The sequence below is a fragment of the Theobroma cacao genome, chromosome 5 (assembly GCF_053813885.1).
Source record: "Theobroma cacao isolate CCN51 chromosome 5, ASM5381388v1, whole genome shotgun sequence".
Taxonomy (NCBI): domain Eukaryota; kingdom Viridiplantae; phylum Streptophyta; class Magnoliopsida; order Malvales; family Malvaceae; genus Theobroma; species Theobroma cacao.
In genome coordinates, this window is record NC_142643.1 from 26,577,161 (window position 1) to 26,598,652 (window position 21,492).

At 33.6% G+C, this 21,492-nt stretch overlaps 2 protein-coding genes across 3 annotated transcripts; one reads left to right on the top strand and one right to left on the bottom strand.

The window, feature by feature from the left end:
* Window positions 1-158: 158 nt before the first annotated feature.
* On the bottom strand, window positions 159-3,428 carry LOC18598612 (bZIP transcription factor 17-like). The gene is made up of 2 exons (XM_007028199.3): window positions 1,666-3,428; window positions 159-818 (listed from the first exon to the last, which is right to left on the bottom strand). The coding sequence occupies exons 1-2, from the start codon at window positions 3,299-3,301 to the stop codon at window positions 388-390; spliced, it is 2,067 nt and encodes a 688-aa protein (XP_007028261.3). The 5' UTR covers window positions 3,302-3,428; the 3' UTR covers window positions 159-387.
* Window positions 3,429-11,163: 7,735 nt separating this feature from the next.
* On the top strand, window positions 11,164-15,519 carry LOC18598613 (Single-stranded nucleic acid binding R3H protein). 2 transcript variants are annotated; one of them, XM_007028201.3, is made up of 4 exons: window positions 11,164-11,494; window positions 13,334-13,956; window positions 14,249-14,534; window positions 15,270-15,519. In XM_007028201.3, exons 2-4 carry the CDS (start codon window positions 13,346-13,348, stop codon window positions 15,318-15,320), a joined length of 948 nt encoding a protein of 315 aa, XP_007028263.1. In that variant the 5' UTR covers window positions 11,164-11,494; window positions 13,334-13,345; the 3' UTR covers window positions 15,321-15,519. The 2 variants fall into 2 exon arrangements, with proteins under 2 accessions (XP_007028263.1, XP_007028262.1); XM_007028200.3 differs by having other exon boundaries at window positions 13,338-13,956.
* Window positions 15,520-21,492: the final 5,973 nt, after the last annotated feature.

Below are 21,492 nucleotides of genomic sequence, written 5' to 3' on the forward strand. Positions count from 1 at the left end.
TTTATAATATAAAATATAAAAGAATTTCCTTTTTGATACATCCAAAAAATTGAATAAAAAAAATCAAAGGGAGAGTATGATATGGCTCACCATTAAAAGAACTAAAGAGGAAGGTATGGCATTAAATATGAGCATACATTACAGATGGCATTATGGTATGGTTCTAAATCTGAGCTTATATTAGCATATGTAGTTTAGTACCACAGTTTGTCACGGTGTAGCAAAAGTTAAGCCTATTGAAGGCAATCCAAAGTACACAGAGAGGTTAAAATGTAATAAAAGTTGTTCCTAGCTGACATAGATGATAATTAGTCTATCATATACACAAAAAACACTAGAAGCCAAAGTTGTGAGCTTCTTTCTTACAACAGCAACCAGCTTTTATCCTCAAGCAGTCATCAGATGAAGACCAGGCAGCGGAAGCATGCAGGAGTAGGTAACATACTTGACACTATCCACAAGCACAACAACAAAGATCCGAGAAAGCGGCTTTGGTGCAATCATGTCATCGATGTCCCCATCACCAGCCTCTCTGGGATCAAAAAGCACAGAAACTACCATAGAAGAGGCAGTTTTGTTACCTTTAAAATTTTCCTTTGGAGAATTTCTTCCAACATGCTGTTCAGTTATGTTTACATCAGATCTAGAGAGGGGAACAGGATGACCATGGAGAATCCTTCTGTTTCTTCCCTTGTTATGCCGAGTAGCATTCTGATGATGTTCTGCAGAAACATTGGTAACTGAGGAAGCAGGAACAATGGCAGCAGAGACATCAAACTGGAATACTTCAGTGCACATGCCAGAACTTAGCATTGGTCCTACAACAAGGAAGACAAAAAAACAGTCTTTTAGTACATGACAGATACAATGAGAACAGGGTTCATCCTCTTGCAATAGATTTTACTTCAATCTTAAGACAACAAAAGATAAAAATATCACAGGCTTAAATAATCAGCAGTATATTCTGAATGACATCATTAGTATGTTATTAACAAATATGAGTCAGAAGCATGGTTATCTAGTTATCTAACTTGAAGATGAAAGTTTCTACATTAGAATCATGCCTATATAACAGAGACATGATGAACTAAATTTTTAAATCCAATGCTGTCAGAACATAATTGAGTGTTATTTTTTTAATCTTGTGAAACATCATTAATTTGCTCTTCACATTTAAATCTACAATATTAAAATATAATTAAACGTTAGCTAGCAACTATCATTAATTTCTTTTACTTTTTTCCCCTATCTTTTTCTTTTTACAGGGGTGGGGGTGGCAGTGGGGGTGGAAGTTTGGTAACAATTACTAACCACAATAAAAACCTAGACCATTTGAACCGGAAAGAAACAAAATTCTACTCAGTACACTACTCACAGCAAATGGTAGAGCCAAGAAAAGGATGACATTACAAAAACAATTATCTATCAGGACCATGTTTGTGCCACAACTATATTAATCATTGCCAACCCATACTGATTGGAGTAAAGCTACCTAACTTTAAGCCCCAAACTGGGACAATGGCCAAGCAAAAATTTCTTCACCTCATTTGGCTTCCAGCAAGTACCAACACCTAAGTTAAAAATTGCTATCCAATATAATAGAACATTCACATCCAGAAAAGCACCCTATGTACATAATTAGATAATGTAATAGCAAAGAATTACCTGCCAGTCCTTCTCGGAACCACTGCTGCATCTTACCATCCGCCACAGTTGACTTGAAATGGTCCTTCAAAGCATCAGCATTGCCTGAAGAAAGAGCCATCTGTCTTTCTGCAGGGTTTCTGTATTCACGGGAACGTTTTCCTCCATTCTCTCTGGCATCAGGAATTGCCAGTGCTGGAGAGAAATTGTTAGGGATCGCCAAACCTGTCTCCTCGTTCTTTATTTGAGAAGCCTTATGAGAGGCCATGGCTTTCTCACTGGCCAGAACAGAATGAATTATCAAGTTGCCATCAATTTTCACAAGCTTATCATTTCTTGGTACATATAAGGAGGCAGTGAGAGGCTCACTACCATTGCTCATATAACCAGGTACACTATGCGCCCCTTTCTCTTTCTGCTCAACACCAGACTCTGATCCTCTACCATGAACTCTATTCCTACGGTCGAACTTCCCATAAGAAAATGCTACATCCCTACTATTGTTAGACCCATTCAAATGACCATCAACTCTCAAAACTCTCCCGCGATGCACTTCATAAAACCCATCACCAACAAAACCAGACCCAACAGGCGTATTATCATATCTGTCGTTCACAATTGGGGCCAACCCACCAAACAATAATATGAAAAACAACATACCCAGTAAACTAACGCTAGCAACCTTCTTAGTTTTGCTCTCATTCTTTTTAGCCTTGGAAGCAGGCACTGGTGGCTGCTGTGGTTTCAACCTCGGAATAGGCACCAATGGCACCTGAGACCCTGGCGGCTTCATCACATAGGGCGGAGCACAGGGCACCCATGGGTATGCCATCGGTGGATACATTGGCATAGGCAATGGCTGCGGAGGGCACATTACAGCACCTCCGCCTCCACCACCACCACCGGCAGTACTTAACTGCTGTCTCAAGGTAGCGTTTTCAGCCATAAAATAAGCTATCTTATTATTTAAATCAGCAATAGTAGAATGCATAGTCCTAACCTTATCCTCCAGCTCTTCCACGTAATGCTTCTTCCGCTGCCTTGACAGTTGTGCACTCTCTCTGTTCCTCATGAGCCTCGCCCTCCTCTTCTCCTCCTCTTCGCTCGGCGCATTCGAATTATTATTATTATTATTATTATCAGAATTGGAGTTAGAGTTGTTTACACTGGGGGTTAACGATGATCTTCTACACTTGCTGGAATCTGTTTCTTCGCGGTCTTTCTTTCTTTTAGACACTCGCCTTTTCCCAATTTCTTCAACACTAATCTTTTGATCGACTATGTTTTCAGAATCCGGGGAGGTAGCATTCATGGCTTCGGAAACGGCCGAAGCACAATTTCCGGACCCTGAAGAAGAGAGAGGAGAGTGGGAATTACCCGAAGAATCGGGGCCGTTGCAACTACCCAGCTCCGGGGAGGAAGAATTAAGGTACCTTTCCACATCGGAATCGGGTGTAGTAGAAGAATCGGGTATGAGCAAGTGTTCGGAATCGGAGGGAAAGCAGAACTGGTCGAAATCGTCGAAGGTGATTTGGAAATCGTCGTGGTCGTCGAGAGAAAACCCTAGATCTGTAGAGAGATACAACGGATCCAACGGTGGGATGGCCAGAGATTCCAGTTCCGAGCCCATAACAGTTTCCGCCGGCGCTTCCGCCATTGGATTTTGCTTTTCCGGGGGGGCTTTGCAATGCGAATTCAGAGGTTTTTGAACGAGTTGATGGATGAAGACCGAAGACTTGGTTTTTTCTAGTCTTTAAAAATGGGATTTTAAATGGTCGTTTCTCTCTGGAAGGGTCCCAAGACTTTCCTTCCACGTCTTGGCTCGGCCTTTTCTTTTGGGAAATTACCAAAAGGGACAATACACTGAGGAGATTTAGAGATAACGACCATCAGAGATAGGAATAGGCAATGACAATTCTACCCTTATTTACCTTTCATATATATATATATATATTTTCAATTCGAAGAGAAAGGAAAAGAGAGACGTTGGCAACCATGCTCCATCCATCCAATCTCCTTTGGAATAGATCAAGCCTATTGATGTGGTCAAAAGGATGTTTTGTATCATAATAAGTTATATGATTTTTATTATGTTAGATGTTAATTCAAATATCGAATTTTTATTATTACTTGTAATTGACTACTATTAGTGTTAATAATATCATCGATCACAAGAGTTTTTTTAAATTACATTATAATGTAATCGAATTTAATCCTTTAAAACCATATATAAAAATCAAATAATTAGATCAAACTTAATGATTTTATATTTAATTAAATTTAGTCATGTCTTTGTTGTATCTAATCTTGAATGATCGATTTGATTAAATCATTGTCCAATTGGGCCCTAAAAGACTTCTCCCGCAACACTAGCTACCTGTCTCTCCCCTCTTCCTCCTTTTTTTTTTTCTCTCTCTCTTGATGGTTGAAAACAAAAATGAAAACTATCGGAACAATACAAGGGCAAAGCAGTAAGTGCCGGCTCTTTTGGTCTTTGTATTTTCTTTAACAGCAAGAAGATTTATAATCCTTGTAATTTGATTCGTTGACCCCCCCCACCCCCTCCCTTCCATTCTCTTGCACGTATAAAAAATGGACTAAGGATAGAATTATTCTATCTTATACAAAACATAAGACAGATAATAATGCCGGCTAACTTTATCAATATTTATTTTTATCTTATTATATTCTCTCCATCATCTTATAGACTATATGCTATCGATTTTCTTTACCAAAATAATGCTTTCCCTTCTGTTATTGGCTCAAATTAGTGAAATGCCAATAGCTCTAACGTCAAAGTCTTGCGTTTAAGCATTTAACTTTATAATAAATGTCCCTATCCTTACTTAAAAAGCTAAATATAACGAGTTATATAAAAATAAAATCCATTGAAATTTTCGTGATGGGTTGTGCAAATACACACCACAAGGATTACAAAGAGTTGAAAAATTCTTGAATCTCAAAACCTTAAATACAACTAAAAAAAATTACTTAATATGTATTGTATGCATTAATTGAAATATTTTTTTAATAATAAATGTATGTATTTTTTTATTCAAAGAGTCATTCATTCCTCCTTTTTCGATTAGAAGAAAAAATATTAAATTTAATAATTGTTATGAAATATAATTAAAAGAATAATTATAAGAAAAATATAAGAGAAAATATTTAGAGGGGGCAAGAAAATCTTATTTACATGTGTATTTACAAATGAAGTGAATGGTTTATTTATAGGTCAACAACTCCTTGAATCATAATCCTAATCTAATTTTATCTAAGAGTTCAAATCAGATTACATTTCTTGTATCTTAACTGTTGGCTGTTTGACTTGGTCTGTACTTCTTGGATCATAACATAATAGACATTTACACATTTGTTCACAACACTCTCCTTAAATGTCTATTGTATTAAGAATATGCCTTGTTAAAACCTTACAAAAAAAAACCTCATGAAAAAAAAACTGTGTGAAGGAAAAAGAGTACATAATTTTTTTAAAAAATAAGCTTTTGAAATACTGCCTTATTAAAAACTTTATCAAGAAAAACCTAGTGGAAAAAACCTTGATGAAGGAAAAGAGTACATTGCATATTTTACTCCCTTAATGACTACATTATAGATATCTTTAAAATGATGCATTCCAATCTTTTGTACCAACTTTTCAACGTTGTAGCAAAAAGAGCTTTGGTGAATTAATCTGCTAAATTGTCACTTGATTGAATTTGTTGAATACTGATATCACCCATTTCTTAGAAATCATGAGTGAAGAAGGATTTTGACGAAGTATATTTTGTTCAATCGCCTTCAATATATCTTTCCTTTAACTATGTGCTATACAAATAGTATTATCCTTGTACAATATTGTTGGAATTTCATTTTTAGTTGATAAATCACATGTTTCTCGAATATGTTGAGTTACAAATCTTAACCAAACACATTCACGACTTATCTTATGAATTGCTAAAATCTCTGCATGGTTAAAAGCGGTAATAATTATAGTTTGTTTTACAGAACGTCATGAAATAGTTATACCTCCATATGTGAACAAGTAACTTATCTGGGATCGAGCTTTATGTAGATCAAATAAATATTCTGCATTTATATAACCAATTAAATATGATTTTAATACATTTGAATAATATAAGCCCATATCCATTGTTCTTTGAAGATATCGAAGTATACATTAATTCCATTCTAATGTCTTCGAGTTAGATAAGAATTATATTTTGCTAATAAATGCACAACAAATGATATATCAGGTCATGTATTGCTAACAAGATATATTAGTGCTCCAATTGTACCACGATATAGTATCTCAAGACCAAAAAGTTCTTTATTATCTTTACGAGGTTAAAATACTCTTTTTTCACATTTAATGACCTTACAACTATTGATGAACTTAAGGGATGTGCTTTGTCTATATAAAATCATTTTAGCACTTTTTCTATATAATTAAATTGATAGACAAAAATTTTATTTGTCAAGTATTCAATCTGAAGACCAAAACAAAACGTTGTTTTCCAAGGTTTTTCATCTCAAATTCTCTCTTTAAGTAATCCATGGCTTTTGATAACTCTTTAGAGTTTCAATAATATTCAAGTTATCAACATAAACAACCATTATGACAAATTCATATCTAAATCTTTTTATAAAATACATGGGTATATAAGATTGTTTTTATAGTCTTCTTTCAACAAATATTCTCTAAAGTAATTATACCACATGTGTCTGAATTGTCTTAATTCATATATATATATATATATATATATATATATATATATATATATATTTAATTTAATAGAATAAATTTATCGAGAATTCAAATTTTGTGTTTCAGGTAACTTAAATCCTTTAGGGATTTTCATATAGATGTTGATGTCAAATGAGCCACATAAATAAGTTGTACCTACATTTATTAGACGCATTTCAATCTTCTCATATATTGCCAGATTAGTTAATATAGAATTGTAATTACATCCACCATAAATAATATATCACTTCATATTTAGTATCAGATCTTTGGGTAAAACTTTGTGCGATAAGTCGTGCTTTATATCTCATAATCTCAATTTTTCTCATTTTATTTTTGCACAAATACCCATGTATATGCCATTGCTTTTATACAATTTGGTGTACGGACCACAAATAAACATTCAATTTGATTTTTAAATAAACATTCACCTATAGCATATCAAGTATTATTTGACTTACCTTAAAACTGCAAATTGGCAATTTCAAGTATACATATAAAGTATAATATGTTTGGGTCCATCCCTCTTTTAACTCCATTGGCATCAATTTAAACAGCTTCTATTAATACATATCATGCTTTAGTAATTACTCGTCTCAAACTAATCATTTAAATATACGGACAACAACTACAAACATTTAAAATTTACTTCATTTGTTCTTTTAAAAATCTATATACATTTATTAAATTCTACTCATTCGAGGAAAAATATATTAAACATATTTCTACTCATGAATATTATGCTTACCTTTAATACTATTATAGACTCCTTCATGTAGCTCAATAACACTCAATTATCTCCAATTACGTTAGAAAACTTTCGGATATACATGCACCAAATTTTCATATTTAATTTGCTACCATAAAGAAAATATCAAACTCAAATCATAACACTAATACCCAATTTATATTCTAAAAATCCTTACCTTATTTTTAGTACTTTAAATCTCTTAAAAATGTATCAAAATGCTCTAATTTCCATAGGTGGTTCTCAAATTTTGAGAGAAACTAGCATCACCATTGTTTAAATGCTGCAAACATGATTCAAATAACTTAATATCTAGAAAATCTCATCACTATTAGAGCTAAAAACAAAGGGACATACTTACCCTTTAATACTATTTAAAACTCCAAGGTAATCCAATAGCCTTTAAGCTCCTTTTCAAAGTAATTTCTTAAATACCTTGGATTGTGCGGAATGCATGTGCCTTTCCTCTCAAACCATGCTAACCTTGCTACCACCAAACATTTCCATAGTTATTAACACATACTTAAAGCATTCTCAAGTTAAAAATCATGATTCTCTTACCTTAACTTGATCTCCATTACCAAGCTTTCATTATGAACATCTCAAATCCTCTCTAGAATAATTACAACCCTTGGCTACAAAAGAAATTACATATTTTTTAAGCTATCTTCCTTTTCTCTTATGAATCACCAAAACAAATCATTGAGATGCACTTTTGAGGCTCGTAGGTAGCTGAAGTATTCAAGAGAGTTATGAGTTTTTTTTAAGATGTTTAAAAAACTTTTAAACTCCACTTGGATAAAGAATGAAAATGGAGAATTTGGCAGGGCTTTGTTAAGGCTCTCGGGTGTTATATAATACCATATCTTTATTTATGTCACCCATACATCACCTTGAATATTATATATGATACCATATCTTTATATATATATATATAAACCTTCTACTTCCTTTTCCCCACGTAGATCAATTGTATGATTCACACAGTCTTCGTGTAATAAAACCAATTCAATATTTATATTATTTTATTCAAAAAAATATTATTTTATTTTAAAATGTTCCTTTCATCTTTTACTATTACAAAACTCTTCACTTAATCATAATTGACCTTTATCATACCCTTAAGGGTATATTTACTACCATGCCAAAGTACGGGGTGTTACACGTTTGTTGAATGTGGAAACCTTCGTAGAATATTTGATTGTAGAAAAACCTAAGGACTAGTTATAGTTAGGGAGCCTAGTGTTGCATATGAAAAAAAAAGACCCACCGAGTAGTTAAAATAACTCGAGATAATGGCCAATGTAGAGGTGGGAGTGCCACCATTCGTTGCCTAGGGATTTTAAAAGCAAACCAAGCTTGTACAACATAATGTTGCACTAAGGAGAGTAACAACACATAACAATTGAGTGTCGTAAAGTCCAAAAGAAACCAAGATCAATGGTGACGGGATTGCCACAATCAAGAGCTAAAAGGGCCACTAAGCCCAAGGAATAGGCGTGAACCAATTTAGACCAATTGAGCAATCATGAAGCTAAGGAATCGAGGCAATGGTGGACTAGCTCACAACAAATGTCCAAGGAGACAACGCATGCGGGGGAAGTGTGTGCAAGGTAAGAGTGCCAAGACAGTGATACTGATAATTCTATCTTATAGAATTATTTTAGTCTAATTTTGTTATTAAATATTAGCTAAGTCTTCAGTTTTCAATTATAATTTACTTATTTTTAGTTATTTTTATAATTAGTTTATTTTTAAGTGAGTTATTTTAATTTTTTTTATTTCTTTAAATTTGATTATTATTCATTAGTTTTTATATTTTTCAAAGAAGTAAAAGAGATTGGGCTTAATTTTAGAAAGTAAGGTGTTAAAAGACCCGAAAGTCTATTTGCATATGCTTCAGTTTTTTAGCCATAACTCGTGCTACAAAACTCCAAATGATGTGATTCTTAGACCATTGGAAAGATAAGAGACATAGCTATAACTTTCATGAAGATCACTTTACCCAGTTCTGTTTTGAAGATAGAGAACATCCCATCAGAAAATGGCTAGATGCATTATGCTGGGAATGGAATTTTGTAAAGACTGACAATTGATTTTTTAGGCCTCTCATTACACTTTTAAGCCCAATTAAATCATAGGTCAACTTAGGAAACTATAGGTTAAGTTTATTAGTATAAATATGATATTTCTAAAAACATTAAGGTAGACAACCTTTAGAGATTCAAGAAGTTAGAAGTTGAGATTAAAACTTGGAGATCAAGAAGACAAATATTTGTTTTATTTTCTTCCTTGGTTTTAATTTTTCTTGTTACTCTCAATGGTAGAAATTATTATAATGTTATTTTTTTTACAATTATGAGTAGCTAATTTTCTTTTTTTAGGATTGCAATTGAACTCACATGTAATCTAAGTTTTTAATCTATTTCTTACTTATCTTTAATGGGAATTGAATCTGTTATTCCAATTTGCTCTTAATGCTTTTAATTGCTTAACTACCAATTAAATTGATTTAGCAACCTAAACAAACTTGGAAAAGGGAGTTTAGTGTAGACTAAAATTAGAATAGCATATGATCATATTAATTGATTTGCGTATAGGATAAGGATAAACCTATAAGCCATATGTAGCCAGATTAGAGCATGAACTTAATAAGTTTGTTTTAATTTCAATTCACATAGGGATATAGTATTTTGGTTAAAAAATATATTTTTATAAGATGAGTCAAGAGACCCTCATAAATAATTTAGGACTTTAGGTTAGCAATTCAACCCATTGAAATAAGTTAAGGAAAAGAGGTAAGATTTAGATGAAGAGTGAGATATATTGTAATCCTAAGCTTGTTTGATTTGATATTTACTCAAGTTATTATTATTTTGATTTTTCTTGTTAGTCTAAATTTTAGTTAATTAGTTTTAGTTAATCAATTAATTTTGAGTATTTGGATAAGATTAATTTGTTCTAATTTTAATACTTAGTAAAATTTTAGATCAATTCTTTATGGGATCGATACTCTGCTTACTTATATATTATTTATTCGATACTTATATATGCATAGTAAAATTTTAACTGACATGCGAGATCGTTTGAAACAAAAACAGGTGAGAAGACGACACACAATGTGATAGTTCACAATACAAATGTGTTCATGTCTTGACTACGAGGATGTTGTTGGATTGAGTAGAGGAGGATGTCACAAGTTAAGTGGTTAGTAATCCAAGCAAACCAATGGCCCAAACAGGCCAGCAACCTAGTAAGACCAACAACCTAGACAGGCTAGTTGATGGGCTTAACAAACAAGAGGCCTAACTCATTTGTGCACTAATGGGTAGAAATAGTTGAACATCATTTTGAAAGTATAGATATATTAATATAATTTAAATTTAAAAATAAATAGGATTAGCATTCAAATTTGAATATTTTAACCATTTTTCTTAAATTTGAATTGTAGGTAAGCTAGATTTGGGGTAACTGTGCCGACAAATATTGTATTATGTTCATTTGTAAAGCACATTAAGTTGAGAATAAAAACTCATTTTTCTCAAGTTCTTGTCCCTTCTTTCTCTCTTTTTTTCATTGTTTTTGTGTTGCTTTTAAACCTTGTGTTTTTGATTAGTTTTGTTGGTTTTGAAGTTGATTTGAGTTTAATGAATAATGTAATTCAGAATTTAAAATCGTACGAAATTAAATTAAAATCTTGACACATGAAATGGAATAGTTAGAAGACCTTGGCCCAGCACAACCCTTAAATTAACTCTAGGCATGATTGATTCGTTGCTGTGACATGAGCCAAGCCCAAGAATGAGGCTCTTTGTCGGGGCTGGGCCCAGCCCTTGCAATTCAGCCCGTTTGACAACTTGCGTTCCCTGCTGCCTGCTGGCTGCTGCCATGATATTTTGGTCTTAAAAATTTAATTTTTATTGCAAAACGAAAATATTATATTCCTTGTCCATGCATTGCAATTTGCACGTGTTGGGGTTCGCGTTGGGTTGAGGTTGAGTTAGGTATATAATCTGAAAATTTTGCTTGTGTGCCTTCCTTTCTTCTTTGGAGAGAAATACGACCAAAGCTTTCTCTCTCTCTTTTCCTAGATGCTTAGAAGGAAATCTCTTCTTCTTGATTGATCGACTCGTTCGTCATCAAGAAGAAGAAGAAGAAGAAGAAAAGCAACAAAAAGGGAGAGAGGAGAGAAAAAGAAGTTTCTGCTCCAGGGATAAAAGGGGAAAAATTTATCACCATGGACTTGACTCCGACTACGACCATAACAGCCGCCGCCATGGCTGTCAACGACATAGAGTCAGCCGTTGATCCCTTCTTGGTTGAGGCTCTTCAGAATCCTCGTCATCGTCTAACTAGTAATTTTTCTTTTGCCTTGAATCTCAATTTTGTGTTCTTGTCGGATCTCTGTATTATTGGGTTTTCGGAAGTGTTTTTTTTTTATATATCTTTTTTTGAATTTAGGGTTTTCATGTGCATTGGTTCCAGATTCGATTTGGTTTGGTTGGGGTCAATTAGGGTTAGGGTTTTGGTGAACAGTTTAGATTTTTTGTCAGATCTGAGTTTTTCTTTCCAATGATTGTTTAGTTGGGTGTTGAGAAATTGAGGAGAACAAAAAACAAGTTAGATTTTCTTTTTTATTTTGTTTAACCCTGAGGGCTTAAAATTTGAGGAAATGCATAACCGTATTTAGTTAAATCAAAGTTGGATGAATGCTTTTGCTTTTAATTGGTTTCTCTAAATTATAAAAATTTTTAGTGAAATCTTTTATTTCTCTTACATTATCCGCTTGAATCATTGATAGTACCTGTAATTTGACCAACATCACATATGTATCCACTTTATACAGTTTAACTAAAATGATGGCTATTTGTATTTTTTAACTGTCCAAAATGTTTGCAGTTTTGCTGTTTTTATTATTAAGATTTATGGTGTCTTTTAGTTTGAAATAATTCTTTGATCTGAGATTGTTGATGTGGAAGGGTTCTATTGTTTCTGGTTAGGTACTCTCTGATTTTTTCAATGTCTGTATGTGGGCCTTGAGAGATTCTTCCTGAGGTCTAGGATGTGTTGTATGTTGTAATATGGTAGTATTATGTAGTGTTTGTTGGTATAATTCAGCTGAAAATAATCAATTTTAACTTGATGAACCCTCTAGTTTTCAGATATGACATGAGAGATTTGAAAATTCGGTTCTGGTTGTTGGAAATGACATCAGAGGGTGTACCAAGCTCAAGAAAGCATGATTATATAAGATGATTCTTGATTTTTATGGCTTTATAATTGTTAAGTTTTAGAACCTTGCATTTGTTGGAACAAGCATATGCATAATTTTTTAACACAATTTACTATTTGATAAAGTTATCAAATATGCAGAAAAATTTGTCACTCATGCTTTTCAGCTTGAGGTAGGTAGCATTTTTGCATGATTCTCATGACAGTTCAATTTTTATTATCTTTGGAAGAATTTTGGGGGCTTTCAGTGTAATGGTTGCCTTCAAGCTTTGAAATAGGTTTCAAAATGTTGGATTTCTTTGTGATTAACATACTTGTGGTTACTGCTAGAAAATATCTCAAGATTTAAGCTTGTAAGGATGTTAGTGGCGGTGTATGCTGTGTGGACCTGGGTGCAAATGTTGAACATGAGTACCCTTAATTACTATGAGTATTAATTTGGTAATTTAAGCATTGGTATTTAGCGTGTAAGATTTTCTTATTAGGAAATATAATTAAGGCCTATTAATTGAAGTAGCTAATTTTTTGTGATTTAAGTATATAGTGATGTAAAATTAATAATCTGATATTGCATGCACAATAAAGGATAGGCATTGTATGCATATCAGTGTATTTACATTGATATTTACTTTTTTTTTTTTTTTTGCTTTTTCTGGCGGAAACTACTTAATTCAAATTACAATGCCTAAGAAATTTTCAGTTTGAGGGTTTTAGGGTTTAATTTCCTCTTATTTATATCTTACAAATGGTGCCTTTATCTTTGTCAAATCAACCATATTTATGGAATGTGAAAAGAAGAACCAAAGAAAAGACAAAAGGACCACATTTGTGTCTACAATGGTGTATCATGACATATACTTATTTTCCAGTGGTGCTAATGTTTGTATTTAATGTTTCTTTAATTTACCTTTTCTTCATGAATATTTACTTTCTTTATCTCTCTTTTGTGGTCATTCTGGGAGTTAGTTCTGCGGATGGAACTTGATATCCAGAGGTTCTTGCAACAATCTGACCAGCATCAGTTTGAGTTCCAACATTTTCCCACTTCCTACCTGAGGCTTGCAGCACATCGTGTTGCTCAACACTATGGGTTGATAACTATGGTTCAAGATAATGGTTTAGATGGCCTGGGAAGCAGAATCATGGTGACGAGAACAGGTGAAATCAGATGCCCTGCTGTCCGCTTGTCTGAAGTTCCAGCCAAACACTCAGAAAATGATAAACCTGAGCAGATTAAAATTGCTATTAGGCCCAGGCCAAATAGTGGATCTTTAAATGAAGCTAATCAAATTGGTATCAAGAGAAGTCCTGTGAGAAGTGTGGAAGAGAGGAAGGAAGAGTATGACAGGGCTCGAGCACGTATTTTCAGTAGCCCTAGCAGTTCTGATTCTGATGATTCTTCACCTCAGATTTCTGTTGATGGAAAAAATGAATCTCTGATCAGAGATGAGAATGAAAATTGCCGGAACTCTGTTGTTGATCCAGAGAAAAATATTACTGTCCGTGATGGTACATGTCGAGTAGCCATTTTCAGAGACAGAGAGAAGGATCGTACCGACCCAGATTATGACCGGAGTTATCAAAGGTAGGTCTTCTACCTATTATTTTAGGAATTTGGAGCTATCTAGGTTGTTGATTGTTGTGTGTCATGGACAATGTTATTTCTGCTAATTCTTTAATTAACCAAAAGTTTGTAATGGCTCCTATCCTGTAAGAGCAAATCTAAGATCACTGATGATGATCATAGTGATAAAGGACATGCTACTTAAGGAATGAAATAAGAATGATATTTAGTGGCATGGAATACAGAGTATAATTTGGTCCTCATAAGGTGGTTTATTCTTAATTCTAAACTAAGTTACTCTGAGCTGATGTAGGTATGTTAGAAGCATTCCATGTAACCAGAGCTTTGGCTTGGCTCCTTACAATATGCAGAAGATTCAGCTTCCATTCCTTCAGTATGATTCTGCTTTTCCTCAGTTGGGTCAGATTCCAAGTACTCAAGCTTCCCTCAGCTATGGCATTCCTGCAAGCCCAGCTGTGAGCCCTTTTTCTGCTGTGGGATTGAATCAAACTTCTAGAGATGGTGCTTATATGCAGTGGCCAAGTGCTACAATGATGTATTCAAATTCATATGATCAGTTTAGACATGCTGTATTTCAGGTAGGCTGCAATGTCTTATTTTATATTATGCCAGTATTAAGATAATCATATATGTTTACTGTTATACCTCAGTAAATATTAGATTGTCTTGTACCATGATTTCTATGCTGCTGGGTTTTGCGTCTTTTTTCCAATTAGTTGGCATGAGATGGTCATGAGAAGTTGCATTTGTAGGCTTTCAGCTTTAGCATTTGATGGTATATATTGGTTTTGTAATCTGACTTGTTTTCAACTCTCTATCTGCTTTTTATTTGATATATAAAAATCTATGGACCATTTGCATATTTGCTTCTTTGTGGCAAGTAGCAACTTGTAGTTTTCTTTGTAAATATGGATATTGGCCTGAAAATTTAAGGTGAATTGTCAAGTTGTTCAGCTTTGGTCTTTAAATGAATTGTTGATCAAGGCTTTCTTTCTGGAGGGGCTGTATGTATGTGTTATCTTCCATTTTGCATGATTTTCGTTTTTGGCTTCGTTGTTTGTCCTAAAGGGAAGTCAACTGATTTGGTAGTCAAACTTTGTGAATTTGACTTTTGCTTGTTACAGTTGGCTCAAGGGAACCATAGTTTTCTATTTCTTCCATGTGTCTGGCCTGTATTGCTGTTTTACCCTTTGCTGGAATGTTGTTGTGCTTTTCGTAAGTGTGACAGTGATGTATATAATTTTTAGAAGACTCTGTTGTACTTGTGTATTTTTGACATTATATGGGAATTGCTTTCTTTGTCTTCTTGGCAGGCTCCATTTTGTCACCAACCTCTGAGCTTTGATTACTCGCAGAATCGTTAAATGGTACCAGTGCTTAACTGAGTTATATTATGCAAATTTCTCTACCTGCTAGGGTTTTAGTGTTGATGAATTTCTAGGTTCATTGTTTAAAGACACTCGTAGACCATGTATCCCGTTCATTTAGCTTCTTTGGTTTTTTATAATGGACTACAATCTTAGTTAAGGAGTGTAACAAGGATGCTTTTACTCTGTTTGCCAACTTGTTTATTATTTTCCTTGCTCGACTGGTGGATGTCATATTGTGAGGAAAACATTCTCGCCTTTTTACTAGACCTACGCTGCTTGCATGACAAAAGATTAGAATGTTATTAAACTTAAATTAGAGGATATCTTTTGTTTGTCTGTCTTTGTTTTGTTTAATAAAAAACAATAATAAAAAGAAAAAGGGGAAAATGTTGAGGCTTAATAAATTTGCCCCCTTGACTTGAGGTTTAAAATCTGCCAGTCAACTATCAAGTGAGTTTTTTACAGTGAGCCCCAAAATGGTGCAGAACTCGCCATGTGAACCAAAAATAGCTACAGCATCAATTTAATGGTGATTATGGATGGAGGGATAAAATCAACAGCAGCATATAACAAAAAGGGTAGGGAAGATCAGAATGTATTATTTTGATGAGTAGAGGATCAAATTCAAATGTATACTTTACGTGGTTGGAGAATAATAATAATCAACTACCTGCTTGGCGAAAAAATGAAAAATCCTTCAAAGACTGCTCACCATTTTTGCGTGATTTTCCCCGCAGCCACTCATGCGGGTATTACCTGATATGTATTTGTTAAAAACACTAATTCCAGAAATTAAGGAAATAAAATACTTCTAAAATTTAATTTAGTTTAGCTTTTAAGCAATAATCATATCACGAAAGATTTAGTCTCTGGCAATACTTAAAATTACAAGTTCATTTAACATTGTCATTAGTTGGGGCTTTAAACATTGTGAATTCAATCAAATTTACAAATCGTACTTCATTAACGATTAATGCCTTAGTAATTCCACATATTAAGTGTGAATTTATTGCCACTAAAATGATCGAACCTTAAATAACACAATTCCAAATTGCCCTGAACCGCATCCATAAGATTGACTTGAAGTTAAATTTGGTACTATTATTATTTATTGTCATGTGTGTCACACGTGAATACTTATTTTTTTTTGTTTTATTTTTAAATAACATTTATATTTCTAATGTGTAAAGTTAATTGTCTATCTATAGAATATAATTATAATTGAAAGAAAATTATATATAAAAAACAATTAATGTTTCAATCACATGCAACTGAAATTTTGTAATATTAATTTATAAATTACTCAATACTATTCAAATAAAACAAATTTAATGAAAGTCATTCACTAGATGAGAAATCTTATTTATAAATTAAATAAATCTTATTAGTATTTATAATAAAAATACTTATATAAGAAAGTCATTTGATGCAGTTAAAGTTCTTATATATTTACAAATTAGATAAATCTTATTAATATTAATACACATTTTTAAAATGACACTTTAAATATATAATGAGAAAATTGGATATTTTTATCAATCAATCAAAATGTTTTTCAACATCCGCACTTTTATATATATATATATATATAATATTAACATATTTTAATACAAGTCATTCGATATAATTAGAAGAATTCCAAATTGATTAAATCTTCTTAATATTATAATAAAACAATATTTCTAATGAAAACCGTTCAATGCAATTAGAATTAATATATGCACAAATTAGATAAATGTCATTAACATCACTAATAATAATAACAAATCTAAAATGATAATTTAGAAATATAATGAACAAATGAAAAATTTTTCTCATCATCGGTAATTTTATATATACAACAAATAATAATTTTGTTTCGAATGGCTGAAAACATTTCATTTCTTTTAACTTAGCCAAAAGACACCCAGAAATGAGGACAAAGACGCCCCATCCACCTAACCCCCGAAAACATCATTTACAATCCGTCAGATGATGTAGCCATGCACAGCCAAAAGTGAAAGTCCCTGTACAGCCTGCACAACTCATTCACATCATTAATCAAGAATCCAAAGACACAGGGATAGAAAAACTCCCCTGTACAACAGCTACCTATTCGACTCAAGCTTTCTGGTGCATCACTTAAAACCAGAAATGCACTTGTAAAGAAGCATCACCAAGCACCTGAAACGGATCCCCATCACAACAGCATAACCACCCAAGCCAAAGCACTCCCACCTTCAAATATCAAAACGTACCGAAGCAATTTTAAGAGATAATAAGAATATAAAATCTCTTCGATGTTCACCATTCAAATATTATTTAAGTAAAAATAATCAATAAAAACGTAGAATATCTATGAGTAATTAAGAAGATAACAAAATATCAAATGTATTTTCTTTACTTTTATATAGCATTACTCCTCCAAGTACACTTAAACAACTAGTTGATCAGAGTTATATTTTGGAAACCATCCTATACCTCCTTCATTTTTAAAGGGGTGTACATTGTGCCAACCATCAAAGAATACTCAACCCTGCCTTGATTATGCATCCCTGACTTGGATTCAAATCTGTTGCAGAGGGAAAAGACAAGATATCTTAAGAAGCTCGGTCAGATGATGGGGATGAATGTTCAGGTTGTTGGTCCATGTGTGAAACGAAAGGGGGCACGTGATCCCTTGAAATTTCTTGCATGAGTTTATTATAAAGCACCTAAATGATGAACAAGCGATAACTGTTATGGCCTTCGTAATTTACAGGATGGTCATTTTTTGAAGTCTTAGGGCATGTTGAAGTAGTCTTTATTGATTCTTTGAGCAAGTTGAGAACAAAATCAACCTTGAGACCACTAAATTACTGTCGATGGAATAGAGAGGTATGATTTGCGGATGTGCACAATTGTTGTATATTTGGATCAAAAGTCACTTTGAAAGTAGAAAAAGTGCATTCCATGCACCATATACCTTTACTTTCATCCCTATCAAGGAGTTTTGTAAAAGTGAGTGGCCTGAGCAGAAATCCAAAGGGAAAATGGGTGTGGAGTCTTATGAAACCTTATGAAACCTTATGAGTTAGCATGTAGTATGGAGAGTGTCGAGAACGACTTGTGAATCTTTATTGTATAGTTGGGGAGATGAGCCATGGATTGTAGTTTTATTGCTCTATAGGTTTTAGGGGCCTTGCAAGCCATTAGTTATGCGTCAATTATGATGTGAAGGGAATTTAGATCCAAGTAGTTCATTCCAATGAACCACAAGTGTAACGAACTAGGGTTTTCTTATGGCAAGCTTGGAACATCAAAAATGGTGGCAGAGATAGCTAAGGCATGGAAACAAGCCCGCAGAGTTAGCTAAGGAAGTGCATCTCACTTTGAGTATCTTGTGTGGTGTGCACGAGGGATCGAAGACATTGTGCTTCCACAAGAAGGCAAACCCGATTACCCAGTTGACTTAAAAACAAGAGATTTCCTTTTAGAAATGGAGATTTGGAGGAAGAAACTCAAAGTTGAGAAAGCTAAATTGAGGCAAGAAAATGGTAGACCTTGTAAATAAATTGGGAAATTGAAAGATAAAACAAATAGGCAAGAAAGTAAGATTTTGAAGCTAGATGAAGAATGTGATAAATGGAAAGAATGTATGAGTGGTTAGGCTAGACAATCTCATGAATGACCACTAAGCTCAAAGAACTTGAAAACGACAAAGAGTACTTGCAAGTTGATTTACATGATGAGAAGGACAAGTATTGCTAGTTTAGGAAAGAAAATGACACACTTAATGCCCACATTAATAGCTTTGAATTGAGTTTGCATTACCAGGAAATATCCATTAAAATACTTAAACAAGAGCATAAGGAGCTTGAACATGAGGGTTGTTTGGTCCAAGTTTAGCAAAGTTAGGGAAAATCGATAAAATGTGGAGACACGAGTACTTGAATAAATCAGGTGTTGGAAAATCATGCAATCATATTGACATAAATGCAACAGAATTTAAAAATCTTTACCCATAGCAAGATCCAACTTTGGTTTGTTTAACATACATAACCTAACTAAAAGTAATAAGATTGGTATTTACTCAAACCTTGGATTTCAAAATCTCATAGTTCAAAACCTTGGTTGTCAAAACCTCTAAAAGCTATTCAAGCCTTTAGCCTCCAATGATAATTGGTGGGAAAATCTCCAAGGGATAAAGGGGAGAGTCTATGTTGATTAACTAGTGCTAGCTAGGGAGCTCTTAGTTTTCTTCTTGTAGGGGGTTCTTTTGGTAGAGAGAGAGGACACATTGCAATAAGTAAAACAGAATGCACTAAAGGTGATAGAGAGGAAGAATGGAGTAGTCCTTGAAGTATAAGTGCTTTCGTGTTAGGTGTTGAAGAATAAGAAAAGGTAGAAAATGCGACAAAACATGATGGATGGAAAGGGCTACATAGAGAAAATATTTGAGAGAGCTTTGCTAGAGTTTTGAGCATAATCTCTCTTGAGTTTTTTATTATCTTCTCATTACCTCCCACCTTTCTGAACTCTCATATTCATGCTAAATAGGAGTGGCAATTGGTGAAAGGAGAGTACTTTTAGGAGAATACGTTCAATCATGGAAGTACATGCATGTTATGGGAAGAACACATTCACTATGAGAAAAACGTCTTATGAAAAGAACACGTTAAAAAACAACTTATTGGATGTTAAAAGATTGAGCATGTAGTTGGGTAGTGGCCATAAGTTTTTGATAGTGGAGTAGTGACACTTAATAGTGTGTCACATGTACTTTTAAGAAAGAAGGAAAGAGTAAAGCACATGAACTTTAATAAAAAGGTTAAAAGAAGTTCTTTTAACTACCTCTATATCTGAGCCATCAAGCTAAACTCTTTAAAACATCCTAAATATGAAGATAACTTAGTGAACCCTATCACTTATTCTGAGTTACTTTCACTTTCCTATGTGACATAGTTGTTCCACATTGTTCTTATATTGTAAAACAATACTTAAAGAAATAATGGTTAGCCAAAATTAGGCATTTACATTTTGCAACCTTCATAAGAATTTTTATAAGAAATTTTTATGCATAAATAAGAAGATATAGTTTGAGTCATGCACATAGAATAAGTAATGCAAGGCAACACTTATATAGATATAAAATTGGCACAAAACAATGTGTTCTAACATTGCTTCATTAGCTATTCTTTCTTTTAAAGAATATATATATATATATATATATATATATATATATATATATATATTCTTTAAAAGAAAGAATAGCTAATGAAGCAATGTTAGAACACATTGTTTTGTGCCTATGTGTTACGCACTTGGGAACATCCTTAGACATTACGCACTTGAAACGTCACTATGCATTATGCACTTAGGAATGTCCCTAGGTGTCACGCATTGGGAATGTCCCTAGGCGTTACGCACTTGGAACGTTCTTATGCGTTATGCACTTGGGAATGTCCTTAGGAGTTACACGCTTAGGAATGTCCCTATGCTTTATGCACTTAGGACTGCCTTAGGTGTTGCACACTTGGAACATCCCTGGGTGTTACACATTTGGAACGCCCTTATGCGTTACATACATGGAACGTTCTTAGGTGTTACATACTTGGGAATTTCCCTATGTTTTACGCAGTTGGGAATATCCTTGGGCGTTGCACACTTGAAACGTTTTTGGGTGTTATGCACTTGGAATGTCCCTATGCATTATTGTGAAACCTCAACCTTCATAGATGTGTAACTAGAGGTAGAACTTATGTTTAAATGTTTAATTTGAGCTAATGATGCTATTTTTATGTTACTTATAATTATTTTATGTTGTTATAGGAGTAGGATTAAAAAATGATTTCAATTGGTGAAGAAAAGTGCATAATGGGCTGTTGCTCTATTTACATATGTTTTGGTTTTTCAAGCATATCTCCCACTACAAAAGTCCAAATAATGTGATTTTTAGACCATTAGAAAGATAAGAGGTAGGGCTACAACTTTGATGTTTACCACTTTGCTAGTTCTGATGGGAAGATGGTCAAAATCTTTGTCGAAGTGAAAGTACTGCACCAAAAGAACAAATTTGGACAGAACATTTGAGCACCGCGGTGTTGGAAATTTAGAGTCGCGGCCCTTATCATAATTTCCAAAAATAACAAGCTTAGGGGATTTTTGAAGCTAGGGCTATTGGGGGCTACTTAAAAGACCTTTTTTA